Source organism: Mytilus edulis, unplaced genomic scaffold, assembly GCF_963676685.1.
Source record: "Mytilus edulis unplaced genomic scaffold, xbMytEdul2.2 SCAFFOLD_108, whole genome shotgun sequence".
In the NCBI taxonomy this organism is placed as follows: Eukaryota; Metazoa; Mollusca; class Bivalvia; order Mytilida; family Mytilidae; genus Mytilus; species Mytilus edulis.
The window spans coordinates 5,320-31,337 of NW_027268385.1; the positions used below are offsets into that span (position 1 = coordinate 5,320).

Consider the following 26,018-nt stretch of genomic DNA (forward strand, 5'->3'; position numbering starts at 1 on the left):
CAAAGCCGAATATTCCAAAGCCAAGATATGAAGTGCATTATGACCAAATACAGATCTACAAAGTCCTACTTTATTGCCAAAAAAACCCATCTTAGGCCTAAACCTTTCGTTCTTAACGTTTTTTTTTATTTTGTTTATTTAATTATTGATTATCTCTATGTATATTCATCCTCGTTGGTTTTTATTTATATTAATGTATAATAAACCACAAATTTGGACAGTTCTACCTTAGAACTGATTCTGACAGTTCAACACTATAACAACTTTAGGGTATTTTTTTAAACTCTGCAAGATACACATATACTATAGCAATGGGAAGTAGTCATTATTTAATCAATTTGTATATTGCTATTACAGTATAGGAACATATATTGATGTACTAATATCTAATTACATTCATTAAACAAAGGCAATCAAGGGTTATGTTTGTAACAAAGCTATTGCCTAGTAAATATAGAAAATGATTGGCTAAATTACAATAGAAATTTTCCTTAAGCATTGAATTATTTTATGATAAATATAACTATATAATTTGCCGAATTCTAGTTGTATCAATATTTACAATTATCTAAGATTTTTGAAAATTATACTGATTACATTGCCATAAATGTTAGATTGAGTAATAAACTACTGTTCACATATCTGAGTCATTATATCAATAAACAGAATTGTGATTGATAAGATGTTAAGGGGCTCGCGGGTGTAAATATATTTTTTTCAAATATTGGATTTCGCTATTTTTTTTCTATAAATGAACTTTACCTATATACTTTATAGAAAAATGAAATAAAAAAATGGGGTCACCGATCATTTAAGCTCACAACCTTCCTTCAAAAGAAGCATGCATTTTTGTTCAGGTATTTTTTCCTGTTGATTTAATAGAAGAAATAGAGGTAATATCGAAATAAAAAAAGAACCAAATTACAGAAATCGCTTAAATTTTACGATTTTTTATTTTATTTACAGCATATTTGAAAAAGTATTAAAAATATAGGTCACAGATGAGTTAAAAAAAAATATTTCAATTTAATGCCCCCAAAATGCCAATTTTACATCTAAGGCAGATAACTTGGAGCTTTTTCAATAATATAAACATTTTGAAAGTCATCTTGGTAAAAAAATGATTTGTTTTGGTTGATTTTTGTGGAGCATATCATAGAGTAACAACTAATAGTGTGCTAAACATAATTTGTAACCAAAAAAATTGCTTAAAATTTTGCTGAAAATTTTGTACACTCGAGCCTCCTTGACGCATCTTTACATACTCATCAACAAAAAGTTTGTTAAAGTAACAATTATTAAACACACAGTTTCTGTCGAAACAGAAAGACGAGCTTGGTTGTTTGTTTGATCTGGTGATGGAATATTGGAAGGACATTGTGCAGACCATCCAATGTTTTCTTCTTTATTCTGTTCCTTCAGCCAATCAATAAGAGGTGTGAAATATTGAATAATCGGCAGAGCGCTCATGTTTCTACCACCTGTCATTACTTGCATTGCATCCTGCCATTGTTTGGACGATCCTAATGCTAACATGTTCCTATATAATATAATAAGAACGGGCGTTTTAAGCTATATGGAAATAAAAAATCAATTTTGGTTAAAAATTATATTAAAAAAAAGCTAATCATTGCGAAAACGAAAATTATAAAATCAAGTAGGCTTGCAGCATCCATAATCCTGTGCGCTCTACTTATATTTTAAATTACAGCAGGTTAAACAAGTAATAATTTGTTTGTTTTCTTTCTTTCTTTCTTTATTTATATGCACAAGACATAAACATACACATAAAAGCTATTTACTCCTATCCGAAAGTTCTGGAGTTGCATGTAACTGTTTCATGATGATCCAGTTCAAGCTTTTTGTGGCACTGTTCAAACAATGTATTGTGCATATAAAATTTCATAGAGACATGTTTAAACAATCCGAGACAATTAAAACAAAGTATTTCTGTTGCCTTATTTTTTGTTTCAAGCATCAAAATCTCACAATATTCACTTTCTAAACTTTTCCTTCGCTCGGCACATTACCGGTGACCTTTATTTGTGTAGCACTTGACTCTAACTGGAAGTTGTCTAATTAACTGGGTTTTTTTTCTGGAATGGACTAAACAGTGATAAGGTGAATCGCTGCGGATTATTTCTTTGAGTGGATATTCAAAAACATATTTATAAGTAATTTATAACAACAACTGTACGGACTTTATATACCCGAATGAATATATAATCCAATAGCTGCGTGAGATAGTATTTTTTTTTTAATGAATAATTGTTTTTTTTTTTAAATCACCTGGAACATTTTAACTCTAAGCAGTCAAGTTCAACTGGCAGAGGGGTCCACGCTTCTAATTTACATATCTCAGATCAACTGCCCGTGAAAAAATACTCTCTACATATACCACTATTTATAAACCCTGCATCTGTTTTGAATCAGTTTTCCACACACCTTCAAACCTTGCATTTTCATCAGAAATACTGTGAAACTGTTTACTCGCGTAGTGGTATTAACCATATGTGGATTCTTAAAAATTCTAAAGAACTTCTAGACAATTTTAAATCTCGGTCTTTTTCTGAAATTAGTTCCATCAAAACTTTTGATTTTTCAACCCTGTATACCACCATTCCCCATGTGAAATTGAAAAATCGCCTAAAAGAAATAATCCACAATGCCTTTCAACATAAAAATGGTAGCATACGCTATAAATTTATTACTTTGGTATTTGATAAGGCATATTTCGTAAATAGTGACAAACAAAAAGGTAAAATATGCTACACAGAAGAACAAGTGGTCAGTATGCTGGAGGTTCTTATCGACAACATATTTGTTGAGTTTGGAGGTAGACTTTTCCAACAAATTGTCGGCATTCCTATGGAAACAAACTGTGCGCCTCTTCTTGCCGACCTCTTCTTATTTTCATATGAATCGGAGTTCCTCCAGACACTTGTAAAAAACAAGAGAATCAAAGAAGCCAGATTATTTAATTTCACTTTCAGATATATTGATGATGTTCTTTCCATAAACAATCCGAACTTTTCTGATTGGGTTCCATTAATATATCCCCCAGAACTAGAGATTAAAGAAACAACAGACACGGCTTCCTCCGCCTCATTTTTAGACTTATATCTCGAATCTGACTTACACAGTCATCTCAGTACCAGAATCTATGACAAAAGAGACGATTTTAATTTTGAAATTATAAATTTCCCCCACCTTAGTAGCAATATACCAACTTCACCTGCATACGGGATATATATTTCCCAACTTATTCGATATTCAAGAGCTTGCAGCTCCTACTCAGACTTTGTAAAACGTCATCAGTGTCTGAGTAGTTAGTTGATGAAACAGGGGTATGTCAAAGAACGTCTCGTTCTTTTTCTAAAAAAGTTCATCGGAAGGTACCAAGACCTTGTTGATAAATATTCCGTATCAACTTCTCAAATAATACACGATGGTCTTGATGTATAGATTCTGCGTACTGATGTTGTTTATCATCTTAACAACGTGTTTTATAGTTCTTTCATTTGTCTTTGTTCTATTATTAATATTACTTTTACTGTTGAATGGTTTCATGTGATATCCGTTTCACGTGGCTCGGTACTTATACATCTCGTCAATGTGTTTGTATTGGCTTTCATTTTTTTGTGGTTTGTTTTGTATTTGCGACTTTTTGTATTTCTTTTGTTCTTATAACGTGACTCTGTACTTTAAAAGATCCAGTCAATATGATATTGTTCTATTATATGTCATTATGATATATTTCTATTATGAATTACAATATACTTTGAACCACAAACGTCAAAATCATTCAATCGCGTAGTGGAATTAACTATATTTGGATTCTTATAAATTCTATATATAACTTTTGGACTAGTTTAAATCTCGGTCAATTTCTTAAATTTATTCTTACATACTTTTGATTTTTTAACCCTGTATGCTAACATTCCCATGAAAATTTAAAAATTGTTTGTACGCACATTGAACGACAAATTTATGTGACATATAAAATTTTCTGACGTCAGACACTCAAATCAATAAATGTGTTCGTAGATAGTAGATGTTTTTGTGTTCTGTTAAATTGTTCCTTTTAAAATTGTTAAACGATGATGACTGATGTACCCATATTTTGACTATTTTATTTATTGTGTCTGTTTATTTAACGCATCAATGTAAAAATATCGGAAATTGATGAGACTGTCATTAAAGTGAGAGGGTTAGCGCTATAGAACCAGGTTTAATCCACCATTTTCTACATTTGAAAATGCCTGTACCAAGTCAGGAATATGACAGTTCTTGTCCATTCGTTTTTGATGCGTTTTGTTTGATTTTGCCATGTGATTATGGACTTTCCCAATTGATCTTCCTCTAAGTTCAGTATTTTTGTGATTTTACTTTTTTTTTTTCATATAAAATCAAAGAGGCCTTTTCAAGAATATGAATCATTGTGTTTATAAAATATGAATGAACAAAAATGAGAATGAAAATGGGGAATATGTCAAACAGACAACAACCCGAGCAAAGAGCAAATTTGTTTTGATGCAAACCTTGACGTTCTTTTTGTTATATTTTACTTATTATAAAGAATTGGAAATTTTGCTTGAAGCTTACTATTTTCAAATTTTGATCAATTATTTATTTATTATATTAAACTTATTATTTTCAAATTTAGACTAATTATTTATCTATTTAGCAATGGCATTTCAGTCTATAACAAAAAATTGCCAGGAATTTCAAATAGCTCTGTCTTTTAAATTGTAGATTTTCAAAAATCTTCAGCAAAATGTTGTAGTCGGCTAATGAATAGAATTCGATTTACAGTGAGTTGCTTATAGGTGTTACTGTAAAAGTTTACCTATAGCTCAACCTGTTTTTAAAATTGACAATACAATAGGGACATTTAAATTGACCAGTTGGTATTGTTAGATTTAAATCTACCTTGATGCTACCTGTAAAAAAATTTATTCACCTAACCCAAAGTTTCAGCATGCTTTTTTCATGAACTTTTTCTTACCAAGGATTATTCTATTGAGAGATTTTTATTTTACTGTCATTCAAAATATTAGGAGTTATCAAGCCAAACAAGAATGACTATATCATATATGTTATTTTCTTGCAGTTTATTTAAAATTGCATGGCCTAAAATGCACTACATTTCATCGTAATGTTTGCATAGCCACTACTAGCAGTGTTTAATACCCTAAATAATCCAGTCGTAATATTTCACTCACTTTATGAAACATCAAAATCATATTTGAATAAACAATTTCATTTATTTTTTTACACTGATATTTGACATCTCATCCAGAATTCCAAAGTTTTTAAATAATTCCCAATTTTATTCATTTTTCACTACTTCACTAGATTTTTTTCTAAATCCATAGTATAAATTCTGATTAACTTCCCATGATATACATCCTAATTTAACAGGTGCAGAATCTATACATAATTCAGAATCTTGTAAATTTTTTTATCATTTCCATTACTATATTCCAAAAAGTTATCCTCACTTTACAAATATTTTGTAATATTTTATTTATATTTTTACTATATATCACTTGATTTTTCTATATCCACAGTAAACATTTTATTTCATTTCCTATTATAAATTTCCAAATCAAACAATATTTGATCCAGAATTTTATAATGACTATTTCCAATTTCACATTCACTTAAAACATTTCCCCACGTTAGGAATATTTTAGAATATTTTACTTTCATTTTTCACTTTATCACTAGATTAGACTATATCCACTGCATTAATTCAACATTTTATTTCATTTCCAAGATCCCATTTAAATGGTAAATCATCTTAAGTTTGTAATTGATCCCAAATTAATAATGAATGTTTTTAAAATCACATTTAAAGCCACAGAAACATGTTGAATGAACTCACACTATATCTCCTACTTGAATTCCAGTTTTGAAATTTTTTAATCTTTAACATAACTAAATCCCATCGTATGAAAATTTGAATTTCCTTGAGCAAACACAGCATTTTATGCACAAAAGTCCCACTAATATTATAATAGATTTCAAAGAAAAAACACAGCAAGGTATACTCCAAACTTATTTTCGAATTTTACATGTACAACATCATATGTAAGCCCCACAAAACAGTTTGAATGAATTATTTCCTCCTTGATGTCCTTCATGACATTAAAATCTTGAAAAAACCACATCACATTTTAAGAAGCAAAATTGCTATAAAAATCTATGAAGTGAATTCAAATAAAATAAATCCAATATTGTATGCACAATGACACCAAAAGATTTCAAACATTGCAAATAATAATCCAAAATGAGAATCTTGAAGGGACATGTGAATAAATGAACAACATATCCATCTGAAAATTTAAACTGTAAACACCTGAACAGCTATTTATTGTTTCACTGGCAGCTGGACAATACTATATATAAGGGTTAGAATTTTAAAGAAGCATTTAGTGTGTAAAAACAGTTTAATTTTCAAACATAGTAATACATGTTTAATTTAATCTTTTACTGATTTAGAATTTTAGGTAAAAAATAGATAAATTATATATATCAGGGATTTAAAACAATGAAAACCAAAACTATTTTCTTCCCTATCAATTTTTTAATAGAATAATCCTAGGTTAGAAAAAGTTCAGGAAAAAAGCATGCTGAAAATTTGGGTTAGGTGAATAAAAATCTTTACAGGTAGCATCAAGGTAGATTTAAATCTAACAATACCAACTGGTCAATTTAAATGTCCCTATTGTGTTGTCAATTTTAAAAACAGGTTGAGCTATAGGTAAACTTTTACAGTAACACCTATAAGCAACTCACTGTAAATAATGAAGTTAAATTAAATTTCGTATTTGTGTTCACTAAGTCTTCCTTGCTCGTGACGACGGTGAATGTACATTTTTGTATAATTTCTCTGATCTAACAGCAATTATTATGACAAAAAAATGAATTTATGCCCTTAATAACTGCCATTACAAAGGCCTGATACATGTTTTTTGCTATTTTTTGCAACTTGGAATCTATAAATGGTTATCAAAGGTACCAGAATTATAATTTAGTACGCCAGACGCGCGTTTCGTCTACATAAGACTCATCAGTGACGCTTATATCAAAATATATAAAAATAGATATAATACTAACAAAAATACAGAACTCCATAGAAAATTCAAAACGGAAAGCCATTTTAAAATGGCAAGCCCTTTATCAAATGGCGATAAATCATAACACATCAAACGAATGGAAAACAACTTTCATATTCCAGACTTGATACAGGCATTTTCTTATGTAGAAAATGGGTGTTAAACATTGTGGTTTTATAGCTAGCTAAATATCTCACTTGTATGAAAGTCGCATAGAATTCCATTATATTGACAGCAATGTGTTTGTAAAACAAACAGACATAAAAGATACAAAGTCTGAGTAGCAGCTGCAAGCTCTTGAATACCGAATGATTTGGGAAATATATATCCCATCTACAGGTGAAGATGGTAAATTGTTGCTAAGGTGGAGGAAATTTATAATGAAGACCGTCTCATTTGTCTAGATTATGGTACTGACTGTTGAAATTATGTTTAAAAAGAGACAGGAAGCAGTGTCTCTTGTTTCTTTATTTTCTAGTACTGAGTGATAAATTAATGGAACCCAATCAAAAGAGTTTGGATTGGTTATGGAAAGAACATCATCAATATGACTTAATGTGAAATTAAATTATGTGGCACCTTTGATCTTCTTGGTTTTGACAAGTGTTTGAAGAAAATCCGACAAGTATGAAAATAAGCAGCGGTCGTCAAGCATTGCCAACAGTTTATTTTCTTACCAGAACAATTAATAAAGTCGCAACCGCAATGCATAAAAAGTTAAAACAGTAAGGCCAAATTTTTTATAGGTTTTTTTGGCAGGAAACACGATTTTAAGATAGTATCTAAAAAGTGAATGGCCAAGGACGTAAATTTCTAATTTTACAGGACGTCAACATTTTCGCATATTCTGGCCTCTAAATAATGGAATTATGTATGAAATTATGAAAGACTACGGAAGGAAAGTCAATTTGCTGTGGGGCATAGACATTGTTTGTAACTATCATTAATAGGTTGAAATAAGCAAAACATTTATTTGTGATTCAAATTTTTATCTTCATAACACAAAATGATATATTCCATTTAGTGCTAAAAAAGTTTTTGGGCGTCATGAAATTACTGCAATCCCAATTCTTGCTTACTAAGCAGCCACTCAGAACAGCTCATACAGTTGCCAAACAGATACATTTTTAACTCGATCGATTTATTAATTTCGAACAGCGGTATGCTACTGTTGCCTTTATTAAGCTATTCTACACTAAAACTAGAGGCTCTCAAGAGCCTGTATCGCTCCCCTGATTCTACTTGGGTTTTTGAAATCATATGAAAAAATATAAAATTTGGCTAAAAGTGACAACACAACCTCATTGATAAGGAAAGGAACATGTTTAATTTCATTCAAAAGTCCCCCACTGGCGGCCATCTTGGATGGCGGATCGGCTACAAAGTAACAACACTTGGTCAGCACCTCATAAGGAACATTCATGCCATGTTTGGTTTTATTCCATTCAGTGGTTCTCTAAAAGAAGTCATTTGTATGCATTTCCCATGGGGTCCTATGTTAAACTAAGTCCCCTGCTGGCGGCCATCTTGGATGATGGATCTGCTACAAAGTAACAACACTTGGTCAGTACCTCATAAGGAACATTCATGCAATGTTTAGTTTTATTCCATTCAGTGGTTCTCTAAAAGAAGTCATTTGTATGCATTTCCAATAGGGTCCTATGTTAAACTAAGTCCCTGCTGGCGGCCATCTTGGATAATGGATCGGCTACAAAGTAACAACACTTGGTCAGCACCACATTAGGAACATTCATGCCATGTTTGATTTCATTCCATTCAGTGGTTCTCTAAAAGAAGTCATTTGTATGCATTTCCCATAGGGTCCTATGTTAAACTAAGTCCCATGCTGGCGGCCATCTTGGATGATGGATGGGCTACAAAGTAACAAAACATGGTCAGCACGGCATAAGGAACATTCATGCAATGTTTGGTTTCATTCCATTCAGTTGTTCTCTAAAAGAAGTCATTTGTATGCATTTCCCATAGGGTCCTATGTTAAACTAAGTCCCCCGCTGGCGTCCATCTTGGATAATGGATCGGCTACAAAGTAACAACACTTGGTCAGCACCACATTAGGAACATTCATGCCATGTTTGATTTCATTCCATTCAGTGGTTCTCTAAAAGAAGTCATTTGTATGCATTTCCCATAGGGTCCTATGTTAAACTAAGTCCCCCGCTGGCGGCCATCTTGGATGATGGATTGGCTACAAAGTAACAACACTTGGTCAGCACTCCATAAGTAACATTCATGCTATGTTTGGTTTCATTCCATTTAGTGGTTCTCTAGAAGAAGTCATTTGTATGCATTTCCCATAGGGTCCTATGTTAAACTAAGTCCCCCGCTGGCGGCCATCTTGGATGATGGATCGGCTACAAAGTAACAACACTTGGTCAGCACTCCATAAGGAACATTCATGCTATGTTTGGTTTCATTCCATTTAGTGGTTCTCTAGAAGAAGTCATTTGTATGCATTTCCCATAGGGTCCTATGTTAAACTAAGTCCCCCGCTGGCGGCCATCTTGGATGATGGATCGGCTACAAAGTAACAACACTTGGTCAGCACCCCATAAGGAACATTCATGCTATGTTTGGTTTTATTCCATTCAGTGGTTCTCTAAAAGAAGTCATTTGTATGCATTTCCAATAGGGTCCTATGTTAAACTAAGTTCCCGGCTGGCGGCCATCTTGGATGATGGATCGGCAACAAAGTAACAACACTTGGTCAGCAACTCATAAGGAACATTCATGCCATGTTTGGTTTCATTCAATTCAGTGGTTCTCTAAAAGAAGTCATTTGTATGCATTTCCCATAGGGTCCTATGTTAAACTAAGTCCCCGGCTAGCAGCCATCTTGGATGATGGATCGGCAACAAAGTAACAACACTTGGTCAGTACCTCATAAGGAACATTCATGCCATGTTTGGTTTCATTCCATTCAGTGGTTCTCTAAAAGAAGTCATTTGTATGCATTTCCCGTAGGGTCCTATGTTAAACTAAGTCCCCCGCTGGCGGCCATCTTGGATGATGGATCGGCTACAAAGTAACAACACTTGGTCAGCACCCCATAAGGAACATTCATGCTATGTTTGGTTTTATTCCATTCAGTGGTTCTCTAAAAGAAGTCATTTGTATGCATTTCCAATAGGGTCCTATGTTAAACTAAGTTCCCGGCTGGCGGCCATCTTGGATGATGGATCGGCAACAAAGTAACAACACTTGGTCAGCAACTCATAAGGAACATTCATGCCATGTTTGGTTTCATTCAATTCAGTGGTTCTCTAAAAGAAGTCATTTGTATGCATTTCCCATAGGGTCCTATGTTAAACTAAGTCCCCGGCTAGCAGCCATCTTGGATGATGGATCGGCAACAAAGTAACAACACTTGGTCAGTACCTCATAAGGAACATTCATGCCATGTTTGGTTTCATTCCATTCAGTGGTTCTCTAAAAGAAGTCATTTGTATGCATTTCCCGTAGGGTCCTATGTTAAACTAAGTCCCCCGCTGGCGGCCATCTTGGATGATGGATCGGCTACAAAGTAACAACACTTGGTCAGCACCTCATAAGGAACATTCATGCCATGTTTGGTTCCATTCCATTCAGTGGTTCTCTAGAAGAAGTCATTTGTATGCATTTCCCATAGGGTCCTATGTTAAACTAAGTCCCCCGCTGGCGGCCATCTTGGATGATGGATCGGCTACAAAGTAACAACACTTGGTCAGCACTCCATAAGGAACATTCATGCTATGTTTGGTTTCATTCCATTTAGTGGTTCTCTAGAAGAAGTCATTTGTATGCATTTCCCATAGGGTCCTATGTTAAACTAAGTCCCCCGCTGGCGGCCATCTTGGATGATGGATCGGCTACAAAGTAACAACACTTGGTCAGCACCCCATAAGGAACATTCATGCTATGTTTGGTTTTATTCCATTCAGTGGTTCTCTAAAAGAAGTCATTTGTATGCATTTCCAATAGGGTCCTATGTTAAACTAAGTTCCCGGCTGGCGGCCATCTTGGATGATGGATTGGCAACAAAGTAACAACACTTGGTCAGCAACTCATAAGGAACATTCATGCCATGTTTGGTTTCATTCAATTCAGTGGTTCTCTAAAAGAAGTCATTTGTATGCATTTCCCATAGGGTCCTATGTTAAACTAAGTCCCCGGCTAGCAGCCATCTTGGATGATGGATCGGCAACAAAGTAACAACACTTGGTCAGTACCTCATAAGGAACATTCATGCCATGTTTGGTTTCATTCCATTCAGTGGTTCTCTAAAAGAAGTCATTTGTATGCATTTCCCATAGGGTCCTATGTTAAACTAAGTCCCCCGCTGGCGGCCATCTTGGATGATGGATCGGCTACAAAGTAACAACACTTGGTCAGCACCTCATAAGGAACATTCATGCCATGTTTGGTTCCATTCCATTCAGTGGTTCTCTAGAAGAAGTTCAAAATGTAAATTGTTAACGACGACGACGACGGACGACGACGACGGACGACGACGACGGACGACGGACGCCAAGTGGTGAGAAAGGCCCTTCGGGCCAGGTGAGCTAAAAATTAAAGAAGAATGAGTCTGTGTATTCGACATGCCCTCGCTCAAAACTAGATTTTCAAACTAAAGGACGGAAGGACGGACGGAAAGAACGACGGAAGGAAAGTCAATTTGCTCTGGGGCATAAACATTGTTTGTTGCTATCATTACTAGGTTGACATAACATAACTCTGAATGATACAAACTATTTAAAGGTAATAATGCACATGGGATTCATGCATATAAGAAGCTCAAATACTATTATTTCAACCTGAATTTTAATTGCCAGAATGAGAAAAACTCTATCGGTTTTTTTCTTGTTATTTGTAATGTTATGACGAACATTAAAAGAAATAAAAGATGTCAAATATGCATAGATAATTACAAAGTAAGTAAATCGATTAATCAAAAGTTCAAGAATTTCAAGTGTTTCTCTGCAGAAATTTTGGTTTTCTTGACTTGGTTGCTTCAACTGCATTGTGCATTAACAATGAAGGTATACAAAAAAATATATACAAGACACTAAAAATGTTCTTTGTGCTGTGAAAAGTAGGACACTCCTTCAAAATACACTATTTTCTATTAAAAATATCTACATGTTGCAGTTACAAATTCACAATTTATTTCTTTATTTTGATTAAAATATTTTCGAAATTTGGACTTCTTACATTTGTAATTGAAATGTAAGTGTTTTAATTACAGAACCTATATATATATATTGCTTGTTTAGTACAGCTACACGTACCAATTAAATTGCATAATAGAAACTGAAAGATAAATATGTATTATGACCAATTCTATTCCAAATCTACTTGACCATGATGTTGCATTAACATATTATTATGGTAGATGTGCCACATAATATTCTTGTTAAGGCATTCGGAAAACCAGAGTGCTATTTTAGTAATTTTAGTTTAATATTATCTGTCACACAACTTTTTGTTTTTGTTGAAACCTACAGGCAACCTCACTCGACCTTGTCTCGTCAGGTTAAGTCTGAGGCTTTCAACAAAAGTTATGGTATAAGTTGACGAACCACCGACAAAACTATCAAAAAGACATGAAATATCTATAACTTACCTCAATTTTGCTCCAGCTGTTTTATTCTTGTATATATCACATCTATGAAGTTGACCTTTATAGCCTATTTCATCACATAATGCTTTATGCCATTGAAATTGTACCACAAAACTGACGAAATACCTAAACAATAAATGTATCATCATAATCATGTACAAAAATGAAAATAACTCGTTAGATAACTTAAATGCGTTCGAAGCGTTTTTCTGGATTTACTTTCATCATGAAAGCTCAAAGCCGAATGTTTAAAAGCCAAGGGTTTATAAGAACCGAAACATGAATAGCTACATGACAAAATTATATAACCCAATAAAATAGCCCGATTCATCTAAGCCGAAATTGGCCTTGAAACCTTAGTTTCTTTGTAACTTTAAAATCTATGAACTGACAGTTTTAGAAAGGATTGTTATAAATCATGTCAGTACCGAAGTACTGACTACTGAGCTGATGATACACTCGGGATATTTTTGAATGTTATATATAAAACGGAAAATGTACGACACATTGTGGTAATAGTGGGGTAATAGTGTTTAATCTTTTGTATATCCTTAAGCAAATGTTTGTTTTGCAAACTATGTTTTAATCTATATAGTATTAGTATACGACATACACAGATCACAGAACTCATTTTTTTCGACAAGCAGTCATAAGACATTTGGTAAGCGTATTCAATAATGTATTTACGGGCAATTGAAATAATTCACAAGCACGTTTAATCTGTTATGATAACAAACAATGACGATACTGTTGAAATGCTATCAGATTACCTGATATAAGGTGTGTTTCCAGGTATATGGTATTTTGCACCAGGGTCAAAATCTTGTTCTGTCCGCTGAACTGGAGGTGAAATACCTTGATAGCCACACCTTGTACATACAAAAATATAAACATATACAGTTTATGTCAAAATAATCCGTTATGATTTATATTCATCCATATTAGTTAATAATTTGTTTTAAATTTTAAATGTAAAGCTAGCCTAATTTTGTTTTAGGTAAATTGAAGCATCTGTTTTTACATTAATTCGAAATGAAAATAACATGAAACATTTGATCCGCTTGTGGTTTATTAATAAAGATTAAAATTCTCTGAAACGTTTTAAAAATTGAAAATAATATTTTATAAATTGTATGCGTCGAAAGCACTGTTATCGATTTATCTTCATCCAAAGCCAAACAATTTACAACCAAACATGAACAGATAATAAGAGAAATGGGAGGCATGTTATAATCTTAGTTTTGTAACAAGGAATTAGAATAAGTATTAGTTTCAAGAAAATTATCAAAATTTTACACGTTACGATAAATTAAATAAATTTGGTAAATGTCAATTTACAAAAATACCTAAGATTCCACCAATTTGCATTGTAATTATTAGGTGTTGTCTCTCTTCGAAACACACTCCATCTCCACTGATCAATGAGGTATCCAAAGGGCAGGAACGCAATTTTTTCCAGCGCCATTTGCATCAAAAAATTAATATCACTCTCTGAAAACAGATACACGTATTGTTTGGCGTTGTATTATGAGGTAGGAGCAAAAGTTGGAGAAAACGGACTAAAGTAAAAGTAGTATACTCTCATTTAAATTGTTTTACATTTGTCATTTAGGGGCTCGACTATGCGGTATTGGGTTTTGTTCACTATTGAAGATTGTATGGTGACCTATAGTTCTTATTGTATTAACTTTCAGCCTAATTATATAAAAATAATATAATCTGAAGCCAGATGAAGCCAGATGATGTATCAAATATTTTTTCAGTTATACGTTTTCAAGGCGGAATAGTCCACTCAAACACGCCTGAACTTTTTTTCTCAACTTTCTCTTTCCGATGAAATTATTGCTTATTTTGGGGATTTCCCCGCAAAACAATGCCAACAGGAGCAAATATGCATTCAACAACCCAACTAATAACAGGTTTTAATGATTTTGTTGTTATCAAATGATTCTCATTGATGGTAACTTTTATCACATGATAAAATAAAATAAAATAAACGTACCTTTATCGTTTGGGATCGAATCTAATAAGCCTATGGCGTGCATGTGCTCGGGGGTCTGGAATGACAAACTCACAATATCTGCCATACCTTCATGGAACCCTGGGAAATTTTATATATTTAAGTGTCACAATTTAATTAAAAATATACGATTACAACCGAAAAAAAGAAGTTTTATTTAATGAACTAAAGGATTCAAATATATGAACAAACATTATAAGTTGAAATACTTAATCTCAAAATGCAAGTGCTTTTCAATTGAAATGATTCCATCAAATCAAAAAATGGTAATGCTTAAATAACGTTTTTGTGAATAAATAGAATTGAGAATGGAAATTGGGAATGTGTCAAAGAGACAACATCCCGACGAAAGAGATGACACCTGCCGAAAAGCCACCAATGGATCTTCAACACAGTGAGAAAATATCGCACCCGGAGGCAGTCTTCAGCTGGCCCATAAACAAACTTGTGTACTAGTTAAGTGAAAATAACAGAGTGTCCCAACTTTGGACAGGCGAAAAAATTTGGCGAGATTAAATATGTTTTGTGAGATATCAACCCTTCCCATATACCTCTAGCTAATGTAGAATAAACAAACACACAATAAAACGTATATTAAAACTCAGTTTAATAGAAGTCCGAGTCCGATGTCAGGAAAGGTTAAAAAAAACTAAAACTAAGCAAACATGAATGATACATGAATAAACAAAGAACTACTAGCTGTCACTGACATACCAGCTCCATATCTCGATTAAACTGACGGGAAGATATAAAAATCAAGCACCATTAGGGGTTTAGTCTCATACCATCATATACTATATGAGAAGAGCATAAATAGAATCATGCCAACAACTGGTCTTAGAATAAATGTGTTTATTTCAGATGCATATACCCTATGAGTAAGTCAATATTAATACCAAAATATGCCAGATTAACTTAATTATATTATCAAATAGGCAACAAATACAGAGAAATATTTGACGCGACTTATACCAAACGATGAATTTGATACAGGTATTTGACAATATGCGTAATTCGTGTCACTATCTTAACTACAACGCTATTTTTGATCATGAAATCAGCCAAATACTGTACGAATAAAATGTACACACATAATTTTTGCTTTATTCAGTCAATTTTTTCTCAACGGTAACAAAGCTGGTCGTCGAAATCAACATTATTTTGAATTTTGAAACAGTAGTCTACAACTCCGACAATGCAGTACAAATATATTTGATGTTGGTAAAGACGGCAACAGTGTCTAAAAACTTTGACACTGTCATTTCATTACTTACATTGTCGTAAAAAGTAAAATCACAAAAATCACAAGCATCGCTGTGCAATAGAACAGTTAATTGGATACTAGTTGTAGTCAACCACTGAACTACAGTGTCCAGATTTTAGACAGACACAATGTGGCGGGGTTATACATGTTTGTAAGTGCGCAAATCTCCCCTAACCTTTGAAGGTGGTGCAACATAGAACAAATTATAAAAATCTGTTGAAAAAGGCTTAACTACATACTGGACGTGGACGGATACTTACATATCCCCAAAACAAAAACAAAACACTAAGTACAGACCTCATAGTATTCGCAGTTACTGGCAGCTAGTGCAAAGCCAATGAAAACTTATGAAAAAAATATGTTTCTAAAACTAAAATATCAATTAGATCACATCCGACATCCTATGGATTCAGTGCAAAGATGTCATTAATAGTTAGAGAAAAACATGTTTTTTACAATGCCAAACTATAGACATCGACTGACTGAAGTAACTTGAAAGTGCATGTGTGTAATATTTAGCATGGTTTTAATTTACTGATAACAAATCTGTACTCGTACATATAAAAACAAAATTCAAAGATTACTATAAACGAAATCCCAGACTTAATAATTAACAAGTAATACATAGATGAGGCTCATTAAAATAAAAATAAACATCATTACAGACACGAGCATAGCGGACGAGTTGAAATACATAACCACCGCAAGACGATGCTAAAGGAACGTTACTGTCCAAAAAAGCAAAACAATAGAGTAGGGAAAGAAAAATCATTCCTTTAATCTTTGTGTATGTGTAGAGTTTCTGGTGTAATACTGAAATATCTAAATCTAGGAAAGGACCGTCAATACGGTTGATATATGATTAATTTAGAGTACATTCCTTTTGTTCAATTTTCAAATAATTATTCTGATTGAATTTGTTTTGAAAGCCTGTAAAATAAAGATTTGACGACAAGTTTCACATACAAATACACTTAATATTATCAATGATCCATGTACATGAGATTAAAGTCAGATGAACCCTGTCAGACATACATGTACACCTTACAAACATACTAAACGCCAACAATGTTTGACCTATTTAAAATATTATGGTATCTGACAAACAGAGTTAATTCCAAAAATAGAACATTGAACAATGAGCCGCAAAGTTCGAGGTTAAGGTGCAATGAACTCTGTCAGACAATGTAATCATCATGCAGTCATTTCATACACCAACTATAGTTAATTTACCTAATAAAAATAGTATTTGATAAATAGACAAAACTACAATCACTAAACATTGACCAATCAACCATGAAATGTGGTCGAATCACGATTTACTTAAACACTGTTTGACAGACATGTGAACCTTGCAAAGATCCAATACACTAAATAAAGTTTATCTTATTACTCTTACCTAGCGAGTTATTCACAGGACAAATATTTTTTATGCAGTCCCTGAACCATGAAAATAAAGTTAAAAACAATGAACATATGACACACAGACACTGTAAAAAAATGCATCTGCAGAAAAAGTATGAAACATCCATGTCTCCTTTCGCCTCAAATATATAGCTTGATTCAAATACTTTACGCCGCCAACGCCGCACAGTAATCTTTAATAGTTATCCCACAAGGACGCGGTGTGTCAGTGTAAGATCACCCCGATGGCCGGAGGCCAGAGGGTGATCTAACACTGACACACCAAGTCCGAATGGGATAACTATTTTACATCCCAGCTGTTTTAGATTAGACGGAAAACCATTTACAATTCATAAAATCTAGTTTAGAATGCCACACAACCATAATATACTTTATATATTACTATATGATGTATGCCAGACTCGCGTTTCGTCTACATAAGACTCATCAGTGACGCTCAGATCAAATTTCAAATGGTTATAAAGCCTAACAAGTACAAAGTTGAACAGCATTGAGGACCCAGAATTCCAAAAAGTTGTGCCAAATACGGCTAAGGTAATCTATTCCTTGGATAAGAAAATCCTTAGTTTTTTCGAAAATATCAAAGTTTTTGTAACAGGAAATTTATAAAAATGAACATAAAATTGATATTCATGGTAACACCAAAGTGCTGACTACTGATAATTTAATATCATATCAAGTTAAATTACTTAATACAGTATTTCATTGAAAATTCAAAATGGAAAATCTAAAGCTCAAACACATCAAATGAATGGATAACAACGGACTTAGTACAGGCATTACCTTATGAAGAACATTTTTTTAAATAGAATCTTTTCTAAAACATTCTGCAGTTATAATGTTTACATATTTACATCATTTAAATGTTTGGTTTTTTTTTAAATTCATTGTAATCAGATGTTATAATTATTACTTGCCAATGTAATGTAATTTAATCAGCTACTTTGAGAAATGATGTAATCATTAATTTAATGTACTCGTACAATTGACGAAGTATTTGTAATTTTATCAATTACATTGAAAGTAATCGAACCGATCCCTGACTGAAGCTATCGGAATTATTCACCATATCAGAGGGATACAAAACCAATGAATATTATAACAAACTAGATATAGATTATAGACACTTAAAAAAAAATATACACAAATAAACTACTTCTTCGTTGTAAAGAAATATAATACTTCTCAAAGTTAACGTATTCTGCGAAGGAAACCAAAAAAGTACCAGGATTATAATTTAGTACACCAGACGCGCGTTTGGTCTTCATAAGACGCATCAGTGACGCTGATATCAAAATAGTTATAAAGCCAAACAAGTACAAAGTTGAAGAGCATTGATGATCCAAAATTCCAAAAAGTTGTTCCTTTTATATATACAATGTTATGAAAAATACATAGATTTCTGAACATGATTCAATATTCTAATCTAAATCATTTTAACATTACAAGTTTAGTTTCAGATGATAACACAAACAATCTTGGATCCACAAAAAAAATATAATAACCCCCCCCCCCCCCCCCCGAAATATATATATATATTTTACGAAAAAAAATGATTTCAACAAGAAACAGACAACAATATTTCCCTGGGAAACGATACATATTCAACTGGTATTCATGAAAAGTTTCCAATGCAAAAAAGTAAGAAGGTTCATTTTTGGGCATAAATTATTTCCGGTATTTTGCACCATAAACCTTAAAGTTTCCCATGGAAATGTTCCTTATACATGGTTTCCAAAAGAAATGAATTGACGACAATTTTAGTCAGTTGCGTTTTGGAAACCGTGATGTTGGATTGGGAAACCCAGATAACGAATCATTTTCATTTATTTTGTGTCCCTTTATCATGTTAATGTTACTGTAGCTTTCAAATGTTAATTGGGTATTTAAGAACAAAAATGTATTCAAAAAAAAACGTGTTTAACCGATTAAAGTAAAAATAAATGTTGGCAAATAATAATTTCCATATGAAAATGGTAACTAATTACACCATGACCGCATTTTATCAATGGCAAGTATTGCGAAACATAAAGTTATTTACACGGTCATCTCAGTAGCAGAATCTATGACAATCAAGACGATTTTAATTTTGAAATTATCAATTTCCCCCACTATAGACCAACTTCACCTGCATATTGGTATTCAAGAACTTGCAGCTCTTACGCAGACTTTTTAAAACGTCACCAGTGTCTGAGCAGAAAGTTGATAAACCAGGGGTATGTCAAAGAATGGTTCGTCATTTTTTCTAAAAAAAAAGGTTCATAGGAAGGTGCCAAGTCCTTGTTGATAAATATTCAATATCAACTTCACAGATAAATTGGAATAATACACGTCGGTCTTGAAGTATAGATTCTGTTAATCTTAATTACGTGTTTTATTATTCTTTCATTTGTCTTTATGAATACTACTTTTACTGTCTAGTCTGTTTTTATTGATATCCATTTGACGTGGCGCAGTACTTTTACATCCCTTCATTGTGTAATTGGTCTATGATAAAAACATTTCTGTATTTTTGTTTATCCGTTTTGCTGGTGTGCTTTGTCTATATGCCATTTTGTGCTTTTTTGTTACATATTTATTTGTTTTTATAGTGGTTAAGATAATAACACAATGTTGATTTGCTGTGCCCCTGTTTGTGACATTATTACCTATTGTATCTGTTTGTTTTGTTTACACATTGTTGTCAATGTGGAGGAGTTTGATGCGAGTGTTATACAGGATAGAGTTTAGCTAGCTTTGAAACCAGGTTTAGTCCACAATTTTTTACATGGGAAATTGCCTGTGCCAATTCAGGAATGTGACAGTTGTAATCCATTGGTTTGGTGAGTTTTAACTTTTCATTTTGTCATTTGATTGGGAACTTTCCTTTTTGAATTTTCCTCGGAGTACAGTTTGTTTTTGGTTTTTTACTTTTTAATACGGGACCATTATAAATAAAAAAAAACAATTATCATGAAAAAAAATACAGGCGGGCACAACTTATTCGGGCCCGGCCAAGAAAGTGATACATATTTAACACAAACAAGTTGGGTAGAATGGGTGTAACTCCCATTGTTTATAGAATGTTTGGGTAATTTGGTATCATATGAGAGCTGAATTACAGGTTATCATTGAAGAACACTTGTTAACTTAAAATTGTAATTAATAAAAATAAATCATGATATTTAAAACATTTTGGCTGTTTGTCAGATCTGAATTACCTGTTTTTGGTACATCCGAAGTTCTGTGAACCAATACTTTCCTATATGCCACTAAAGGTATGTTGATTTTTTTCAGTACAAGCACCATTAAAGAAGACAACAGTAGTATACCGCTGTTCAAAAGTGATAAATTGATTGAGAGAAAACAAATTCGGGTTACACACTAAAACAGAGGGAAGCCCATCAACTATAAGAGGGGAAAAGTGTTACTTTGACATGCAATTATTGTCACTTTATTTCAACTTAAAAAAAGAACTGTGCCTGCTTGAAATTGCAGAATTTGACATAGAAAGCAATTGGACTATGAATCAGTGGTGTACTTCCAAAATATTAATGATGGCTGGTAGTTTTTACGGACCACTCTTATTTAATCTATCCACATTGGTCGAAGAAAAACATATAAGAAATATTTTTCATGTTTACTTTTCATAAAAATAGTTCTCGTTCAGTTTTACAATGAACAAATGCGTTCAAATATGAAAATAAGTTCTCAAATTCTAGTTCTTTCGATATGACAAGGGCTTATTAATTTGGTATCAAATATTGATGAAAAAAAAATGTAATTATAACTGGTTAATCAATAATGGCACCGTTATTGGTTGTTAAAGTCAGTCTTTTGATTATAGTTGGTTCATGAAATATTTCCTATGTTTAGTATGTTGATAAATGTATTAAGCAATGTTTTTTTTCATAATGACCCTGTTATATGTCCCCGGGCAGTTATGTTGACATCGGAAACTCTCATGGTTCTCTTTGTTGCTTCGGGCCATTATTTCAGACCTTGGACATATTGCACAGAAATTAAGAAATCACAAAATTAATTAATACTATTATAATACACTTTCAAAACATGCTTTCATGTATCATTTTGACACAAAAGTTACACCAGCCATTAGCATGGTAATAGTTATTGTTAAAAACTTTCTAGGGTAAATAGCACTATAAAAAAGCAACTTCTGTTCACTATTTTGCTAACGGTAGGTCAATAAAATATTGCAAACTTATCTTACCAAAATATTATGTGAATGTTGCATCTGGTTTGGGCGGCTCATGTAAAATTTAAATCGTAGTGAATTATGTGAAGGATATTAGACTATCCATAGTATTTTACAAAATTTCACCAAATCCTACAGGATAAAGCTTTATATTACACGTGATGTATCGTTCTTCTTATCATTGGTTATTGCAATCACTTGTTTCAAATGATTCAAAGGGTATACAATGTACTTAAAGCTTTGTTTTTATTTTTAAGTATATGATCGCTATGATTCTATTCCACTACAACCCAGTGAAAGTCTGAAATGGCTATATATTTTACTCGACTGTACTGATTTCCTTAACCAGTCGGAATTGTCTGAATACTATTGTTAACTAATCTCCTATACTTTTCTAGGAATATGAATGTTAAAAACAAATGCGTGAAGACTGGTTAATATTTCATATTAAGTTAGTAAGCGGTGCTTATTTCAATACACGGTTCGTAGAGGTGTGTTATGTCCATTTTTTTTAAACAACACAGTGTTGAGGAAAATTTGAAAGTTTTCAACAGACGAAAAAATTGATGATGAACGATTGAAATAAATTCATTAAAACACATTTAAAGCAAAAAGGTTGTTATTGCTGGCATTTGTTTCTGAACAGACGAGTCGAAGAAGGTTCTTGATACTAAGTATTGTAGCCTTATTCACTTTGATAGGTCACTAGTCTTAATAAAAGAAAATGTTAATATAGTTGATACGATCAATTTGTAACGCAGTGCGCTAGAGACCTAATACGATATATATATATGTTTTAAAATTTATTATAGTTTTAGTTTTTATGTGAAATTGAAAAATATTTCAAGTATGTAAAGCTTCCACTGCAGTTTAATTATTAAAATTGAGAATGGAGAATGAAATGGGGAATGTGCCAAAGAGACAACAACCCGACCATAGAAAAAAACAACAGCAGAAGGTCACCAACAGGAATAGGATCCCAGTTAGGGCAACCAGTCCGGTACCCACGAATGTAGTTCTTAAAAAAATATATAACTTTTGTTATAAATTGTGTAGTGTTATTACTTCACTAGTTCTGTAACTGAATGTAGATTTATTTGAAAGGGTAGGCTTTCTAGTTTGAATTTCTGTAAAAATTTTGATTGATTTAAATGTAATCTGGCGTCGGTACAAAGAGTAATTTGCCTAAATTCTAGCCTTTATTCTTCCCCGGAAGTAGACAGACTGACCCTGTTGTCAATAAAAACAAAATTTTGCAACGGAATGCCGGTCATGAGGCACTGAGATTGTACTTAGACACTTCAAAATGAATGCGTAACATGAACCAGAAGTCCCAAGGTGGCTATCAAAATTATTTATTGAATAAGACCCTATGTATTTACTATGATTTTCAATGCGTTCCAATGGGACAAATAATTGGGTCCCCGTTCCAACAGGTCTTCAATGTAGCGAGTAATTCCCGCACCCGGAGGCGTCCTTCAGCTGGCCCCTAAACAAATATATACTAGTTCAGTGATAATGAACGCCATACTAATTTCCACATTGTACACACGAAACTAAAATTAAAATAATACAGGACTAACAAAGGCCAGAGGCTCCTGACTTGGGACAGGCGCAAAAATGTGGCGGGGTTAAACATGTTTGTGAGATCTCAACCCTCCCCCTATACCTCTAGCCAATGTAGAAAAGTAAACGCATAACAATACGCACATTAAAATTCAGTTCAAGAGAAGTCCGAGTCTGATGTCAGAAGATGTAACCAAAGAAAATAAACAAAATGACAATAATACATAAATAACAACAGACTACTAGCAGTTAACTGACATGCCAGCTCCAGACTTCAATTAAACTGACTGAAAGATTATGATTTCATCATATGGACATCAGGCACAATCCTTCCCGTTAGGGGTTTAGTATCATACCATCTTAACATATATGAGAAGAACATAACCCGTGTCATGCCAACAACTGGTTTTTGAATAAATGTGTCTAGTTCCGATGCAAAGACCCCATAAGTGAATCAATATTAACGCCAAAATATGCAATCTTTAATGACCTGACAACAGTATCGTAACTATATCCCTTCTTAATAAGTCTATTCAAAGGTTTTGTTAGTTTTTGAGGTGAATACTGACACCTTTGTGCTTTATAAAGAATATTTCCATAAAAACTTGGATGTGAAATACCTGAACGTATAAGAAGTCGGCTTGTTGAGCTATATTTACGAATGATGTCCTTATGTAACGGTTTATTTCTTCCTCTGTGATATTTTATCCTGAGGATAATTTGTCCCTGTAATTTTTTTCCAGTCATGGTATTTCACAGGTTGATTTTATCAAGAGGAGTGAAAATCTATCTGTGTTATGCGGATAGTATGTACCGATATATATTTGCCGTACTATATTTCACAGAACCGTGTGAAATAGAGTCCCATTAACTACTGTGTATATATGTGGTGGTGTTTAACGACCTTGACTGGCTATACAGCCCTCGCACGGTCGGCTCGGTGCCCGAAGGCGATTGGTGAGCGTTTGAATAATTTCTGCCGTGGGTCAGGAACAAGTAGTAAGGACGCCGAATGGAGGCCGCCATCTTGGTTTTGGTGAGTTGATTTTGGTTTGTTTACTATTTTGGATTTTACTTCTTCACAACGGCTGCTTTCAGGGCCAGTTTGGTCAGCTTGGCAGCCCGCTAGCCTCGATGATGGAGTACTGTTAGATGATCTCGGACGTAGTTCTAAAGATGACAGGAAGCGTTATCAGGACCAAAGCCGTGAGGCAGTGAAATGAAGGTCGTATCACCCAACAGCCTAGGATACAGCCTTAGGACGTTAATCGGCATAACACTCCCCATAATACAATGGTTTTGGAGTGCATGTTAACGCAGGTACGCCAACTACTACGTCTATCTGTACGGCATGGATTGGTTTCTGTCATCTTAAGTAGTAAGTCGTTGATATCTAACTGTAAACCCTCATCGAAGATAGCGGGTAAAGGAGAGCTGGCCCAGCACGTCCGTTCAGCTGTAATGACTGAGACGTGATGAACTACTGTGTAAGTTACTCACAATCAATATATACCTGACTATAATTATAAAATGTTTCACAAAGGTAGACTAAATTTGCATAATTTATCAAAGGGAGGTAATTATGAGCAATTTATATTTTAAAGACATTAATATAATACATTTCTGAATCTATTTTATAGCGAAATTTTTATTTGAATCTTATTTTTTTATATATTTATTTATATAAAAAGATGACTTACAACTTGATTTAATAAGACAGATAACATTTCACAGGTAAAAACTATCCAGCTGTAAAATATGCTATTGTTCCAATATATTGTTATGCTATGATTTATCTGATTTCCATATAATCAACAACTACATCTCTGTCCCCAGACAAAACTATTTATATAGTTAAAAATATCATCATAATCAAATTCTTCTATTACTGTTCTTACTTTTAAATTTATATTTGTACTGAGATCTGAAAACAACTCACTTTTACATAAATTTCACTAACCTTATTTAATCATGATATTATTTTCACAATTACGATCTTTAAAATTACTTCTGATTTTCTTCCCAATGTTTCATGATAATTTTCTTTTTAAAAGGATGTTATTGACTTGAATATTTCAGGAAATTTTTTCAAGGATAATTTGTGAAATTATTTCCCATTATAATATATTTTTTTTTAACAATTTCGCTTTATTTCAAATACACTATTATTATTTCATTGTATTTTTAAAGGATAATTTTTTTCTAATAACTATTCAATAAGTTAACTACACAGATAGAATTTCACGGCAAAGGATAAAATATCCCAGGGAAATAGTTTCCTCCGGATAAAAAAATAACAACAACTACTGTGACATTTTTCCTCCGGATCAAATTTCACCCGGATATAATTTTGCTTTACACTTATACCGATGATAAAATTTAGTAAATGTTTTGACTAGTTTGTGATATCGAAAACCCTGGTGTAATAATTTTTCAGTAATACATACATTTCTCTCGTTAAAATCTAAAACATTGTTACATACACGAGCGAATCGTACAAGTTAAGATATATAAACACCGTAAGACGGTGACAAGGGAACGTCACCATCTAAAAATGGATAATTAACGATAGGAAATGAAAAATCATCTCTTTTATCATAAATTTTAGTATTCAGCTTTCCGTTAGTGATATAGATATCAAGATCAAGGAAAGGGCAGTGGTCATTGTTAGTATTAGCTTTATTTAAAGTAAGTTCAACAGGATAAATTTCTTTAATAAACATACTGAAGTCGTCATTATTGAGAGCCAAAATATCATCCAAATATCTAAAAGTATTATTAAATTTGTTTATCAGATGTTGTTTCGA

The 26,018-nt window shown here is 33.0% G+C and overlaps 1 protein-coding gene across 1 annotated transcript in view; it reads right to left on the minus strand.

The window, feature by feature from the left end:
- Positions 1–312: 312 nt before the first annotated feature.
- The window catches only part of LOC139507388 (angiotensin-converting enzyme-like), a 68,552-nt gene continuing 42,846 nt past the window's right edge, over positions 313–26,018 (minus strand). The window contains exons 8-12 of the mRNA XM_071295726.1: positions 14,744–14,842; positions 14,088–14,232; positions 13,512–13,610; positions 12,745–12,867; positions 313–1,540 (exon numbers count right to left, since the gene is read on the minus strand). Of these exons, the coding sequence (XP_071151827.1) occupies positions 1,258–1,540; positions 12,745–12,867; positions 13,512–13,610; positions 14,088–14,232; positions 14,744–14,842 (749 nt within the window). The 3' untranslated portion in view covers positions 313–1,257. The remainder of the gene's footprint in view (positions 1,541–12,744; positions 12,868–13,511; positions 13,611–14,087; positions 14,233–14,743; positions 14,843–26,018) is intronic.